This window comes from Tachypleus tridentatus, chromosome 13 (assembly GCF_004210375.1).
Source record: "Tachypleus tridentatus isolate NWPU-2018 chromosome 13, ASM421037v1, whole genome shotgun sequence".
In the NCBI taxonomy this organism is placed as follows: Eukaryota; Metazoa; Arthropoda; class Merostomata; order Xiphosura; family Limulidae; genus Tachypleus; species Tachypleus tridentatus.
The window spans coordinates 249,215,245-249,229,305 of NC_134837.1; the positions used below are offsets into that span (position 1 = coordinate 249,215,245).

At 33.7% G+C, this 14,061-nt stretch overlaps 1 protein-coding gene across 1 annotated transcript in view; it reads right to left on the reverse strand.

Annotated features, from left to right (window-relative positions):
* Positions 1 to 2,187: 2,187 nt before the first annotated feature.
* Positions 2,188 to 14,061, reverse strand: part of LOC143238249 (uncharacterized) — a 45,592-nt gene continuing 33,718 nt past the window's right edge. Inside the window, exons 7-13 of the mRNA XM_076478322.1 lie at positions 13,307 to 13,429; positions 11,341 to 11,484; positions 8,697 to 9,057; positions 5,972 to 6,073; positions 5,340 to 5,505; positions 3,311 to 3,387; positions 2,188 to 2,675 (exon numbers count right to left, since the gene is read on the reverse strand). Coding sequence (XP_076334437.1) covers positions 3,369 to 3,387; positions 5,340 to 5,505; positions 5,972 to 6,073; positions 8,697 to 9,057; positions 11,341 to 11,484; positions 13,307 to 13,429 — 915 coding nt within the window. The 3' untranslated portion in view covers positions 2,188 to 2,675; positions 3,311 to 3,368. The remainder of the gene's footprint in view (positions 2,676 to 3,310; positions 3,388 to 5,339; positions 5,506 to 5,971; positions 6,074 to 8,696; positions 9,058 to 11,340; positions 11,485 to 13,306; positions 13,430 to 14,061) is intronic.

Consider the following 14,061-nt stretch of genomic DNA (forward strand, 5'->3'; position numbering starts at 1 on the left):
ACAATGTGAGAAAATACTGAGTGTCTGTGTGTTTTTTTTTCTCATATGAAAGCCACATGGAGCTATTTTCTGAGTCCACCGACGGGAAGAGAAAATATTGAAAACTGAGAACGTATTGAAATGCTAAGGAATTTAAAACACTTTTCACAAGGTTTTTCCTTTAAATTTTTATTGTGAAATTATGTTTCGGGTTATATATTTGATTTCATAACCTAAATGTAATATTTCATCCTAAACAATTGTAAACATATTTAATGAATGTTTTAGAAATATTCAAAATTCAGCAAATCTGTGAAAATAACAAACTGAATAATTTTCGGTATAATTACTAAATTACTACGAAATGAATCAATTTATTCCTAAACTTTTGAAATTGGGTTTTGTTCACACGAAGAGCATTATGAACCTAAAATGATGTCATAAATACCTTAATATACAGTATTACTCAAATATTATAGAATTACCTGTGATAAACTGATTAGTTGCTACACAATTATCTTAAAGTTAGGAACTTCACGTAAAGAATTACAGATGCTAATTGGTGGAACGGGGTTTAGAAAAGTTGTATTACTTATATCAACGTATGTAAACAATGAAAACGAATTTAGTAAATTACAAAACTAAAATAAATGATATGTCTTACACTTAGTGTGATGTCGGTTTGTGTCCTTTTGCCGTTTTAAAGCACTGAGGTACACAGGAAACGGAAACTGAAGAAGTGAAATATTATTAGTTTCGAAGTCATTTTCGTTCTTACCTTTATGAATGATAATATTGAAAATAATGCACAAATCCTTTGATAAAACATAATAGCATATCTTACAAGAAATGAGAGTTAAACATGAAATACTTTGATTGTTTAGAACAAAGACTCAATGATTCAGATAAAACCTTTCCCTAATTTTGAATCGTGGACCAGAAAAAGAAAGCTATTTGACAGACACTGCTAACTGAAGTGTCTACTCTTAACCAGACACCAAGAATGACTGTCACTGGTATAAAACAGTTATAGTTAAAATTGCGATACATATTTGACAGCGCTATGTCTTCAACATGAGACCTTTGGATAGCTAGTCAGATAAATTAATCAATAGGACACGCTCAGACCAAGATAAAATAGAAAAAAAAATTTGTATTAGAAATACAGTTATAAAATTGAACATGAAGAAACATTGATGAATACCTTAATTTTTTAATATATTTCGCGCAAAACTACACGAGGGCTATCTGCCCTAGCCGTCCCTAACATAGGAGTAGAAAACTGGAGGGAAGACAGTTAGTCGTCACCACCCACCGGCAATTTTTAGGCTACTCTTTTACCAACAAATAGTGGCATTGACCGTTACATTATAACGCCCCCACGGCTGAATGGACGAGTACGTTTGGTGAGATAGATATTTGAACCCGCGACTCTCAGATTACGAGTGAACGCTCTACCCCACCTGGTCAGGCCCCAAATTCTTGGAAGCACAAGAAATTATTTACTAATGTTTTCAATCAAAAACATACATTTGGATTTCATTTTTGAGCAAAAAAAAACAAAAAAACACCAGACTGTTCTGACTTAAATGTGCACTCTCTTTTGTTACATTAAAATAATATTTTTTTACTTTTATTTGTTTTTAATAGTGTCAAAATAATGTATCAAATATAATTTTTTTTAAATAATGTAGTTTAAAGCTCGGTTTTCCATTAAATTAGATGTAAAGTCTTTAACGAATGTTATATATGTAAAAACGGCTCGTTTGGGTTGAGAAAATTTTTTATGTAAGTTCGCTCCTCTACATACAATTTTTACATACAGTATATATTTTCTCTACAAGTGTGTTTTCTCGTCATCACTGATTTTTAACGAACGCTTTAAAATATCAGAAACAAAATATATTTTGAAACTTCTCTTTATGAACTCCAGGAGTGTGGTGCTTAAAGAATTATATTGCTGTACATGTTAGATGACACTAACAGAGATATGAGATATGAGAAAGCTCTTTGCATCAACTGAACGTCTTGAAATGAAGAATGGCCAAGTTGTTGTTTATTTCTGATTAAAATAAGGCTACGCAATTAGCTAGATATCTGTGCTGTACCAACCATGAATGTCCAGACCGTTTTATTTTTTCACAGTTAAGTAATGTTATAATTAAATAAGCATTTGAATACAAAATATAAGTAATATCACGGAAAAAATTACTTGAGAATAAATTATAATTCTTTATTTTCTTTCTCTAGTACAATGAGGTTTTATTTTTCGTACACAGGCAAAATCTGTCGATGAATTTCACATACAGTAAAACAGGTTTAATATTTATGAGAAACTAATAGTATTGCAATGCAATTAGTATCAATTTAGTTTTTGAAATCTAACAAAATATATCTAATACTGTTGTACAAATGAGCAAAGCAGAGATATATGTATATGTGTGTGTGTATATATATATATATATATAAATGCGTGTGTGCCTTAACTGAATTATAGGTAAAGACATCACGTGGAAAGTGTCTGAGGTGGAAATGTAGTGCAGTGCTTAAACATGTAGATTATTTAGGAATTAATCTTGTCATCCAGTTTATAATTAGTATGGAAATAATACGTCAACACACCTATTGAATACGTTTGAGTATGAATTTTAATGTTTTCTTCTTTTTCTTCTGTTTCTGAGTTCAATGGGTCCATCCTGAAGAAATATTAAATGAGTTTATTAATATTTTTTATTTAGATGTGGTTGCAAAAATATATAAATTCACAATAACGTTTTTTTTTTATTATTATTTATAACTAACAATTTCTTGAGTTGAGCTGAAATACATTTACGTTTAACCAGTTATGTGTGTACATTAACATGGTATATTTGATATCATGAAAGCAAATTGTTTTTTCAATGAAAGTCTCTGTCTGGTTTTTCTTTTTTATGAACTAAATATGAGAGAAAGAGAAAAAAAGTTATAGAACCGTTTCCATGGTAACATAACTAATTTTATAAACAGTTGATCGTCTACTTTATTTCAAATTCTCTGCAGCGAAAAAAAGATTGTATATTATAACAACTTATGTGTGGTTGCACTTGAAAACATTAAAGCATATATGATTGTCTACATTATTAATGGTTGTTTAAACTTAAGAATGTTATGGAATCAAATACTAGCTTTATTATAACCTTATTTATCATGTACATAATTTACTTGCACAGACTTTATTGGCAAAAATAATTTAGATTTTCTTACATGCCTTATGAGAAGAAACACCAGTAGGTGTCTCTAACTTTCTTGTGGCTTTTCCTCAGTTAATTTCCATTAACACTTTGAAACTCACCTACTGATGATGTGCAACAGCTCTTTCCATGGAGTGGCCCTTGTTTAGGGTTGCTGCTTTACCTAATCCTGAGTTTCCTAAAATAAACGAAAGTAATAATTATTTTAATAAAAACGAAGCTAACAACCACTTTAATAAAGTGTGGATTCCAGTAGGACCATTTGTTGCTGTAAAATCCACTGAAGAATAAGATGTTTAGAAAGTTTTTGTTGGAAGTTAAGTACGAAGATGGGCTGTCTATGCTCTGCCTACAATAGGTATCAAAACCCACTTTCTAGAGATGAAAGTCTGCAGACATACTGCTGTGGCAATGAAGAGCTATTGAGAAAGAGGGCAGCATTTGGTACCTATGGTTGTCCCAGTACTACCCTATCTCTCAGAAAGTCTCTTTGTTTAGAATTTTGGCGGAAAGCTACACGATGGCTATTTGCTCTAGCCATCCCTACTTTAGCAGCGTCATACATACAAGCTGGAAGGCAGCTAATCATCACAACCCCCTGCAAACTCTTGGGCTACTCGTTTACCAACGAATAGTGGGATTGATCATCACTTATAACGCCTCCACAGCTGAAAGGGCGAGCATGTTTAGTGTGACGGGGATTCAAGCTCGCGACCCTCAGAGTATGAGTCAAGCGCCCTTAACACCTGGCAATGCCGGGCCCTCAGTAAGTCAATGTGAAGATTTACGAAATGTGTTTGTTAGTATGGGGCGACTGTCATTGGTATTGTAACAACTTCTTCTAAAACTCAGTCATTTACTCAAACACAAACTCGACTTTAATACTGAGCACAGTCACTACCACCATAATATTTGCACAATGGAACAAAGGGCACGTTGTATACAAAAATGAACATGGCGAGCATATGTGCTCAAAGCTTAAGGACAGTAAATAAGTCGTCAAACGCTGCGACTAAACTGTGTCATCTAATATTCATGCATGCTGTGGCACCACATATAATCTCTTATTCATAATATTGTGACATTCACAATCCATATTCCTTGTTTTTCAAGACTATACAACACACATGCCAGAATACGACACTCAAAGGATTTCGGGAAACCTTCTAGATTATCCACTAACGAAACAGTGTGGAGTCACTAGCAGCTATTCTCATGTCACTAATGACCTAGATACTGGTAACAGCATGACATCGACATTGTGGGTTTCAACATTTAACATTACACCCGTGCTTTATACTTGCTGCACTCGTGTTTTCTGCACAAGTTACATGATTTACAACTGTGATTTAATTTATTTTTCTTCCTCAGGTTATCTTTTAAAAATACACTATTAAAGTAAACAAAGCTGCTTTTCTAGTTGGCACATGTCAAGGTAACATGTGCGTTCTAGTAATCTATTGGGTTGAGGAATAATTCGTGAGCGTTTTTCAAAGTTAAAACAATATATTCATAAATGAAACGCTTTCGCAAAATATTTCATGTCATTTGGTAGATAATTTTTTGCTCTAATAGATGGTGTGTTTGATTTTCATATGTCTTTAATTTTTGCTTTCATTTTCAGCTCATTAAATGGAATGTCAAGTGGACAAAATCGAGCATTTTCGACACCATCTGCTTTTCGTATTTAATTTCTTGCAATTTCGTTTAAAACAATGCATACTATATACCTAGGTATTACATGAAATAAAGTATCATAATAAATGTTTTGGGTGTAATGTGTTCATGCATTGAAGTATTGTATAGTCTTGCATGTAATGCAACCGTGGGAATGTTATAATGTGACGGTTGATCCCACTATTCGTGAAAGAGTAGCCCAAGAGTTGGTAGTGTGTGGTGATGACTAGCTGCCTTCCTTCTAGTCTTACACTGCTAAATTACTAAATTAAAGTCGGCTAGTGTTGATAGTTCTAATGTAGCTTTCTGCGAAATTAAAAAACAAACAGTCTCCATATAGATATATATATTTAAATATCACACAAATCTCGAGCAGCATGAACAGAATAAAAATATTACATACACTTGATAAACTGCAATTTAGCTAAATTAATTTTTGAGGTAACCAGTTACCTGTGAACAGGGAACGATTTTTTGTTTTTTTCGATTGAGTTTTGCAGGTTTGCGGTATGTTTTGTCTCCATCTGTTGGTCATAGTTAGAGTTAGAGGATTTGTTGCTCATCCGTATCAAGTCTGGATATTCTCGCAAACTGTCGATCAGAGCAGTTGACATAATATCTGAATAAAGTGAAAAAAACAATATATATTACTTATGGTGAAAATCTGTTGTTTCACCATTCTAGATAACACAGCATTTAGAAATGCATATTTTCTAAGTGTTACTTTTGGATATATATTACTTATGGGCATGTACCACTTTGAAAACATGCATATCTCAGTGCTGTGGTAGCTCGGATGGTGAAACGACAGGTTTTCTCCATAAGTAATCAAAGAAAATGAAGGATATTACTTAAAAATTAAATACTAAGAAACGCATCTCGCTAGTAAACGGTTTACTTCTATCTACACAGTATTAGACAGTACGGGTTAATCATAGAGGTTTGAAACCTAATTCTGTGTATAATAAACTTCATAGAAAGTTTTCTGTAATTTACAATGCTAATTGCAGATCCTTACATTCCACATTACAATGTTTTGGTACTTCTATTCCTTATAAACATTACGAAATTCCATTATTCCTTACCAAGGACTGTCTGCTCCATCTCTCTGGATATCTTATTGGTTGCTACCTGAGTCTCAAGAAAGTTGCTGAACCTGGAGAGGGCATCTTCTGCTGAGGGGTTACCTAGAAACAAGATAATTAAAAAGAGAGAGACATTACTACGTTAGCAATGGGAAATGCAGAAGGTATAAATAACAAAATATTACAAGAAATTATTCATCAAAATACAGATCTATTTACCACTTGGTCATATAAACAGTGAGGTATTTGGTATCTTCAATACGAATGAAACCTCACATAGTCTAAGAGGGCAGGCGTAACAGATTTGTTGTTGTACATTTATTTAGTGCCTGCACTTGTTTCTGTGTACTTTTATATTTATGCATGTGACGTATATTGTTGATTGTGTATTGCGCAAGTCCCGCCTGTTCTCGAAATTTGTAAATTCTTGAGAGTAAGAATCAACAATACGTGATTTCCGAAAACACTAGTGTGTTTGATCATTGATGAAAGTTCTAGAAACTTGCGTTGATTGGCATATAAAAAATGACGCGCTGGAAGGGTGCTATTATAAGCCTAGGAAGTTATAATTGTGATTAACACCTACAGAATTGGACTAGGAACGTTTCTAGATTTCGAACATTAAAACCTTTCAACTTCAGTTAATTACTTTGGATTTTAGATTTTTTGTGAAAATATTAAATATCATTATCAGTAAAAGTCAGCTGTGTGAGTCCAATCAAGCTAGCTAGTTTAAACGAGATGTGATAATATCAACTCAAAATTAGTTTGCTCATCGTGGACCTGGATTGATGATAAAATTTTCAGTTCTAGACCGAGTAAAAGACTCAGTATTATCTCAGTTGTAAAACTGTTGTATATAACTCATTATTGGAAATGATGGTTATTATAAATTGTATCATTTTTTTGTTTGTATACTGAAACATATTTGTGTTAGAAAAGAAAATTGTGTGTATCAGTCTTGTTGGCAAATATCATAAATTTGATATATATTAAATTATAATATGTGACACAGGTCAGAGACCTTAAGGCTCATGCACAACTATTTGTAATTTATAAATGCTGACGAGGGTCATGGCATTGAGTAAACATCACCCATCGCTCACACAGCTGCTCTGAATCAAAGAGCAGGATTGACTGCCACCATTATAACACCCCCACAGTTAAATCTATTGGAGCTTTTAGTGTAATATAGCAGCTTGAACCTTGAACCATCCTATTCGCTAATCATTAGGCCAAGACAGGCACAAACAAACAATAAATTAGAAAGAAGAATTTTCGTTTGAAGACTGATAGGATGGCTTCAGTTTTGGGGCAGGGGAGGTTTAAAATATTGGCAAGCAGTTTTGGGATACTTTAACATTCAGAGTCATAATAAAGAGGATAAACGTTTAAAGAGATATAAACCTCCACAGGGGACAATCTTTTTAAAAGCCTTTTTTAATGAGTTAATATATATGTATATTTGTGTGTGTACGTGTGCACTAAAATCATTTGAAGACTTATAATGTTTAATTAGTACGAAATATTTATAATTTAGGTATACAAGTTAGTAATGTGACATTACGATACAAACTCGTTTGTTTAAAATTAAGTACAAAGCTACACAATAGGCTATCTGTGCTCTGCCCACTACAGTATCGAAACCCGGTTTCTAGTGGTGTGCGTCCACAGACATACCTCTGTGCCACTAGGGGTGTACAAAACAGAATTCTCTCTCAGATTTCTCTAAGGAAGTTAATTGAAATTAACAATTAATTCGCCAAAAAACTTATGTAAAATGCAAGAACAGCAACAAAATAGTAGAATATGGTAAATGACATGAGCAATAGTATTTTATTTCTGACAAGTGTGTGAGTGTTTTTCTTACACCAAAGCCACATCGGGCTATCTGCTCAGCCCACCGAGGGGAATCGAACCCCTGATCTTAGCGTTGTAATCCGGAGACATACCGCTGTATTAGCGGGGGGTTATTTCTGACAAAACTGTAGTGTAAAAAATTCGAAAGAAAGTTACTTTTGTTTTGTTGATTGCAAAGCTACACAACGAGGTATCTGCAATGTGTTAACTGTGGGTATCGAACACCCAATGGGGGACCAAGGGACAGAGTAAAAAAAATCTTTATATGTTTTATCTTCAGTTAAAGTTTTAGCCTAATTAACCAATATTTGTGTACATGAGAAAGCGGAAAATTATGTTACAAGAAGTAAGTATTTATTTATCATGGTTTCTCTCATAAAAGTTCCCCTCCTCACCTGGTAACTCAGTGGTAAGTATGAGGGCCTACAACACTAAATATTGAGTTTCGATACCTGTGATAAGTAGGACACAGATAATCAATCGTGTAGCTTTACGCTTAACAACAGACAAACTGAGCCTTTACACAAGAATGTTAAACTTCTTCAAATACGCGCAGTTACTGGAGAGCTGTCTGTAGTAACTATCCTAATTTTGAAGTGATAGACTATAGGGCAGGCAACTAGTCAACAACACCCACTGCCAACTATTGGGACACACTTTATCAATGAAAAGTGGGATTGATCAGAACATTATAATGCTCCCCACGGACGAAAAAAACTATCATGTTTAGTGGAATGGAAGGTTTGAACCTACGACCCTCATACTGCAAGACAAGTACCCTAAACACTAGGTCAAGACCGGCTACAAAGAAAAATAAGGAAAGGGAAATAGCACATAAAGAAATACTAAATCATACTTAGAATACCTCTGAGAATACTTTGCTCGAACATGTCCTTGGCTAATTGGTAGATTATTTCTTTGAGGGTATATTCTTCATAGAGGGATCCAGCAGCTCGTAACTTATCAATAATCATTGCCATGTCTACTTCTGGGTGTTGTTCCACAGGTTCATTAACTGTAAATTTCTGTCTCTCAGAAGGTGACCTAAGAACTGAAGTTTTGTAAACACCAAGAGGCTCCGAGTTGGGTTTAGCTCTGACAGCAGCTGTAGGAACGGCAATTTTTGATTCTTCTGTAGGTGTCGCTGTTGGAAACTTGTTACGAACGACTGTTTTTGGATGGTCATCTTTTTGCATGGATAAATCTTGTTGTTTAGGTTTACTGTACTGTAAGATAAGTTCAAAATATTTTTTAATGTAAAGAATATCATAATTTAACTAATTAACTATCTAAAAAGATAGCATATGTATTAGCCTTTTGAATTAAGATGTTTTCAATTTACTGGTTAGGGTAGAAACATTATGTGATAAATATAAGTTCTTCACATAAAATTTAAAAAGATAATTATACAGTGAATTCTTAATAATGCAAAAACAAAACCATTTTCACTGTACGATTAAGAAATGTCATAAATGACTAGTATTATTTGTCATTATCGAGAAAATATTATGTTTTCCAACAACCTCAGATATTTGAATTTTTCTATAAAATTGTACGTTTTCTCCAAGAGATCATTCATTTAAAAACTTATTCAAGGGTGAGAACTGCTGTATGTTAAGTGTGTTTCAGACTATAACTATAAGAAACAAGTGTATAATTAAATATAAACATATCCTATTTTAAACAGTGAAATAGAAATCGTTAAACGTGTGTAGAGTTGCATTTGTATACATTTATGTCTGTTCACAGAACATGAAGTTTATACCAGAACAGTCTTAATGAAAAAAACACAATATTCAAATTATTATTTTGATTTTTTTTCCAAATTGTTCAAAATACTAATCAGTGATGTCGAGAAAACCCACTTGTGGAGAAAAATATGTATGTAAAAACGTTGTTCGCTCCTCTACGTAAAAACATTTCTCAACCCAAACGAGCCTTTTTTACATATATATTGTTCAAAATACTATTTCACAATAAATAAGCTTTTTTATTCTTACAAAAGTTATGAGAATTATAACTTTAAAACAGTAAGTGTAAGCATACTGAATTTTGTGATGTTATTGCTAGATCAGTACACTACCTTTTAGGTTACTCGTAACTAAGGGTTGGTGATTCAATAGAATAGAAGAAAACCTTCATGTAATGAAGATTTTCAGAACTGCCAAAGGGTAACCACAAAATCTTCGAATGGTTACAATAAAAGAGTGGAATCATGTAAACCTAATTTTTCATCCAAAATAAAAATAAACAAACATGATTCGCAAAATGATCAGTCTAGAAAAAAAAATTACAAAAAATAATTTCTTTCTTAATCAAAATAAATTATTAGAAGAGTGAATGAGTAATAACATTAAAAATCTAGTTTTCACTGTAGTTAATTATTCTTAGAAAATACTTGATTTTGTTTACTAAAAAAACTATATCTGCCTGAGACATATCAGTTGTACAAAGGTTTGATTTTGAGCACGTTATATTAAAAAGATTCTGAATATGCAAATTATTAGTAAGACCCGTGCTAGGATAAAGTCAGAATGTATCATAATGAAATGCTTACAACACTAGATGTTACTCAGATAGTGTGATGTGTTGCCAAAATTTATTTGTTGTGAAAGAGTTTGTAACAGTCCTTTTTGGCACAAAATATCCATTGAATCAGTTCATAACAATATGTTCAGATTGGGGAATTCCAATTTTCAAAATGGGGATATCTTTGGTACTTTGAAAAACAAATGATCATGGATCAACTGGGGGCACCTGGACCGTCCAGAGAGAGACTGTGGTAAGCAGAGTGTAACGTGTTATAAGAGGTAAAAATGAACATAAAAGCAAGTGACTTTCGTGTCTCACTCAACATAATCCATTAATGAACACAAGTCACTTGTAAGCAAACTACTTCCATGACATCACCATTAAACCATCGCATACCTCTTGTACTAGAAAATGAAATATTTGTTTATGTTACTTCTCAGGAAGATGTATCAGTAAAGTCTATGATTTCTGTTCGCCCAAATTGTTGGAGTGGAAGATGGACTATGGAAAGCCATCAGAAGAAGCGTGAGCTTGTGACAACTGACCTTATTGTGACAGAAACTGAGACGCAGAGTTATTGTTAAGATGCATAGTCTTCAGATAAAGCATGACTGGACGTGGTTAACATAGACTGTAACGATTTGGTGAGGCTTTCAAAATCATTTTATTATGGCGTACTTAACCTCTGTCATTAAACTAACAATTGGTCTGTGTGTCTTCAGGTAAAGCATGACTGGACGTGGTTAACATGGACTGTAACGATTTGGTGAGGTTTTTAAAATCATTTTATTATGGCGTACTTAACCTCTGTCATTAAACTATCTCTATAATTTAAAAATAAAACCACTTATTTCTTTTATTTCTCATCTTATCTATTTTTCATGCTCTGTTTATTTGTATAAAATATTACAGTATATTTATGACTTAGTATATTGCATGAATATTTTATTGTATTTGAATTCACAATAAATACTTGCTTGAACAGTTTCTTCTTGTCCTTTTTTCGTTTTAACTTCTCCATTTATCTCTTCCTGGTGATGTGCTTGTTCGTATTGTTTTCTCATATAAATCAATTCTGTCTTCACGTCTTGGAGGTAAGCAATTGCTTGTTCTCTTGTCATCTACAAATTACAACAATTTAATTATTTTTGATCTCATTGCGTATTAACAAATGATGTACAAGAGTGGAGTTTTAACTTAAATTTCATAATAAATTTTAACTATTCAAAGGTGATATAGATTTGTGAAAATAACTGTTGAGAAAATAGTTATTAAAATCGTCAGATAAGTCATGCTGTTAATCAAATAGCTAGATATATGTGTTATATTAAACAAAGTCATTATTTCTATGATTTATTGTGATACTTTTATTACTGAGATTGTTCTATATTGTTAACTTACTATGTGTATTCATGATCAACCTAAAATCCCAAGATAATCAAACCTAGTGAGGAATTATTGGGTTTACGGCCAAGAATATCGTTAACAGTGAAGGTGCCCGTCTGATAAAACAATATATTCCATTTTTTAAGCGAGATTATAAGAAAAGTATATTTAATTAAATAGATTCATTACCATGTTGAATTTTCCTATCGGCCCGGCATGGCCAAGTGTGTTAAGGCATTCGACTCGTAATCCGAGGGTCGCGGATTCGAATCCCGGTCGCACCAAACATGCTCGCCCTTTCAGCCGTGGGGGCGTTATAATGTTACGGTCAATCCCACTATTCGTTGGTAAAAAGAGTAGCCCAAAAGTTGGCGGTGGGTGGTGATGACTAGCTGCCTTCCCTCTTAGTCTTGCACTGCTAAATTAGGAACGGTTAGCGCAGATAGCCCTCGAGTAGCTTTGCGCGAAATTCAAAAAAACAAACAAACATTTTCCTATCATTCTAGATAGCTAGTTTACTCCAACCGGAAGTTAACTGTTTGTGTAAAGTTAAGCACAAACCTACACAATGGGTTATCTGTGCTCTACTCACTATAGATATCAAAACCCAATTTCTAAGGTTATAGATCTGCAGACATACCGCTGTGCAACTGGGGGCGACATTAATTATTGAGAAAACAATTATTCAAATAACAATATAAATAAATTCTAATGTGACAGATATTTATTATTTATAAGCCAAATATCAATCTGCAAAATAAACAGAAAAGATGTTTTTCTTTTCCGTTAAAATCGCATACTCTAAACTCTTTTATTTGAACAACGTCAAAAATACAATTAGAGATGTCAACTGAATCTTATGATTTATCCTGTTTATCACACTGTATTTAAGAGTTCACACCTTCGAGGTACTAGCTTAACAGAAACTATGAATTTGAATGTTTTGTTTCAGAAATTTTATTAACCTCTTGAGTTTAAAAACATATCGCGTTCAAAATCTGAATAGTTAAGGCATATATTTCTAGGTAATGCTAGAAAGCAGTGATTGTTAGTGTTCACGTCATACGCTTAAAGAAACATTTCCATATAAGAAATTTTGTCATAAACAATGTTTGTTTGTTTGTTTTGTTTTTTAATTTCGCACAAAGCTACTCGATGGCTATCTGTGCTAGCCGTCCCTAATTTAGCAGTGTAAGACTAGAAGGAAGGCTGCTAGTCATCACCACCCACCACCGCCAACTCTTGTGCTACTCTTTTACCAACGAATAGTGGGATTGACCGTCACATTATAACGCCCCCACGGCTGAAAGGGGCGAGCATGTTTGGCGCGACGGGGATGCGAACCCGCGACCCTCAGATTACGAGTCGCACGCCTTAACACGCTTGGCCATGCCGGGCCCCGGTCATAAACAAACCTCGTTTTTTTAAGATTTATAGTTTAAATGTTACCACGTGTTGTTACTAGAAACATACAAAAACAAGTTGCGTTAATAATGTCTAGTTTTGTTGACTTTAATGAGGCGAAGCAAACTTCTATCGATTACACACAGTACTCACCAATCCTTCTGTTAATAATTCATCAATTGCCATGGCTACTCCTTTCTCATCGTTCGTTCTCATAATGTAGTCAGCTAAGTCTGCAGGAGAATACTGAAGACCAGAATATTTGGTGTCAAAGTCCTAGAAAATGACAAAGTAAAATATTACACATTAAGCCAGTTACACGAGACTTTGTAGTCCTAATTTTCTGGGCTCCATCGAGTAGACACTGTTGTATAATTCTATCATGTTTGTGCAATTAACATGAAGTTGAACTTAAGTGTGCTAAATGCGTAAGATTTAAGGACTAGTTGTGCTTCATAAGAATGACATTATGGGTCTGATGTGACCTTTTAAGTCACTTCCCCACATTGTCTGTCTTGCTCATTGTGTTTAGCAGGATAGCTGCGATACACACAATCGTTACTGTGACATCTCATCAGGGGACTTGACAAGTATGTGTGATTCCGGTTTCCATGACCATCTTTTTTCAAGAAAACCGTCATTGATTTAGATGTGTGTATGGATACTTGTGGACTTTTTGCTTTATTTTCAATGCTGCCTTCTTAATGATACTTTGAGATATGTCCAGTTTAACTACAATTGTTATTGGGTCGAAAGGTTCTACTTCGTAGCTATGGCCTTCGCATTACGGACAGATGCGTTTCTCCGGATTAGGGATCTGGTTAGAGAGCCCGTATCTTTCTTAAAACAACAAAATCGTTCTTATGAAGTGTGATTAACCCTCTGTATTATGGTTCTTTTTTGCATAA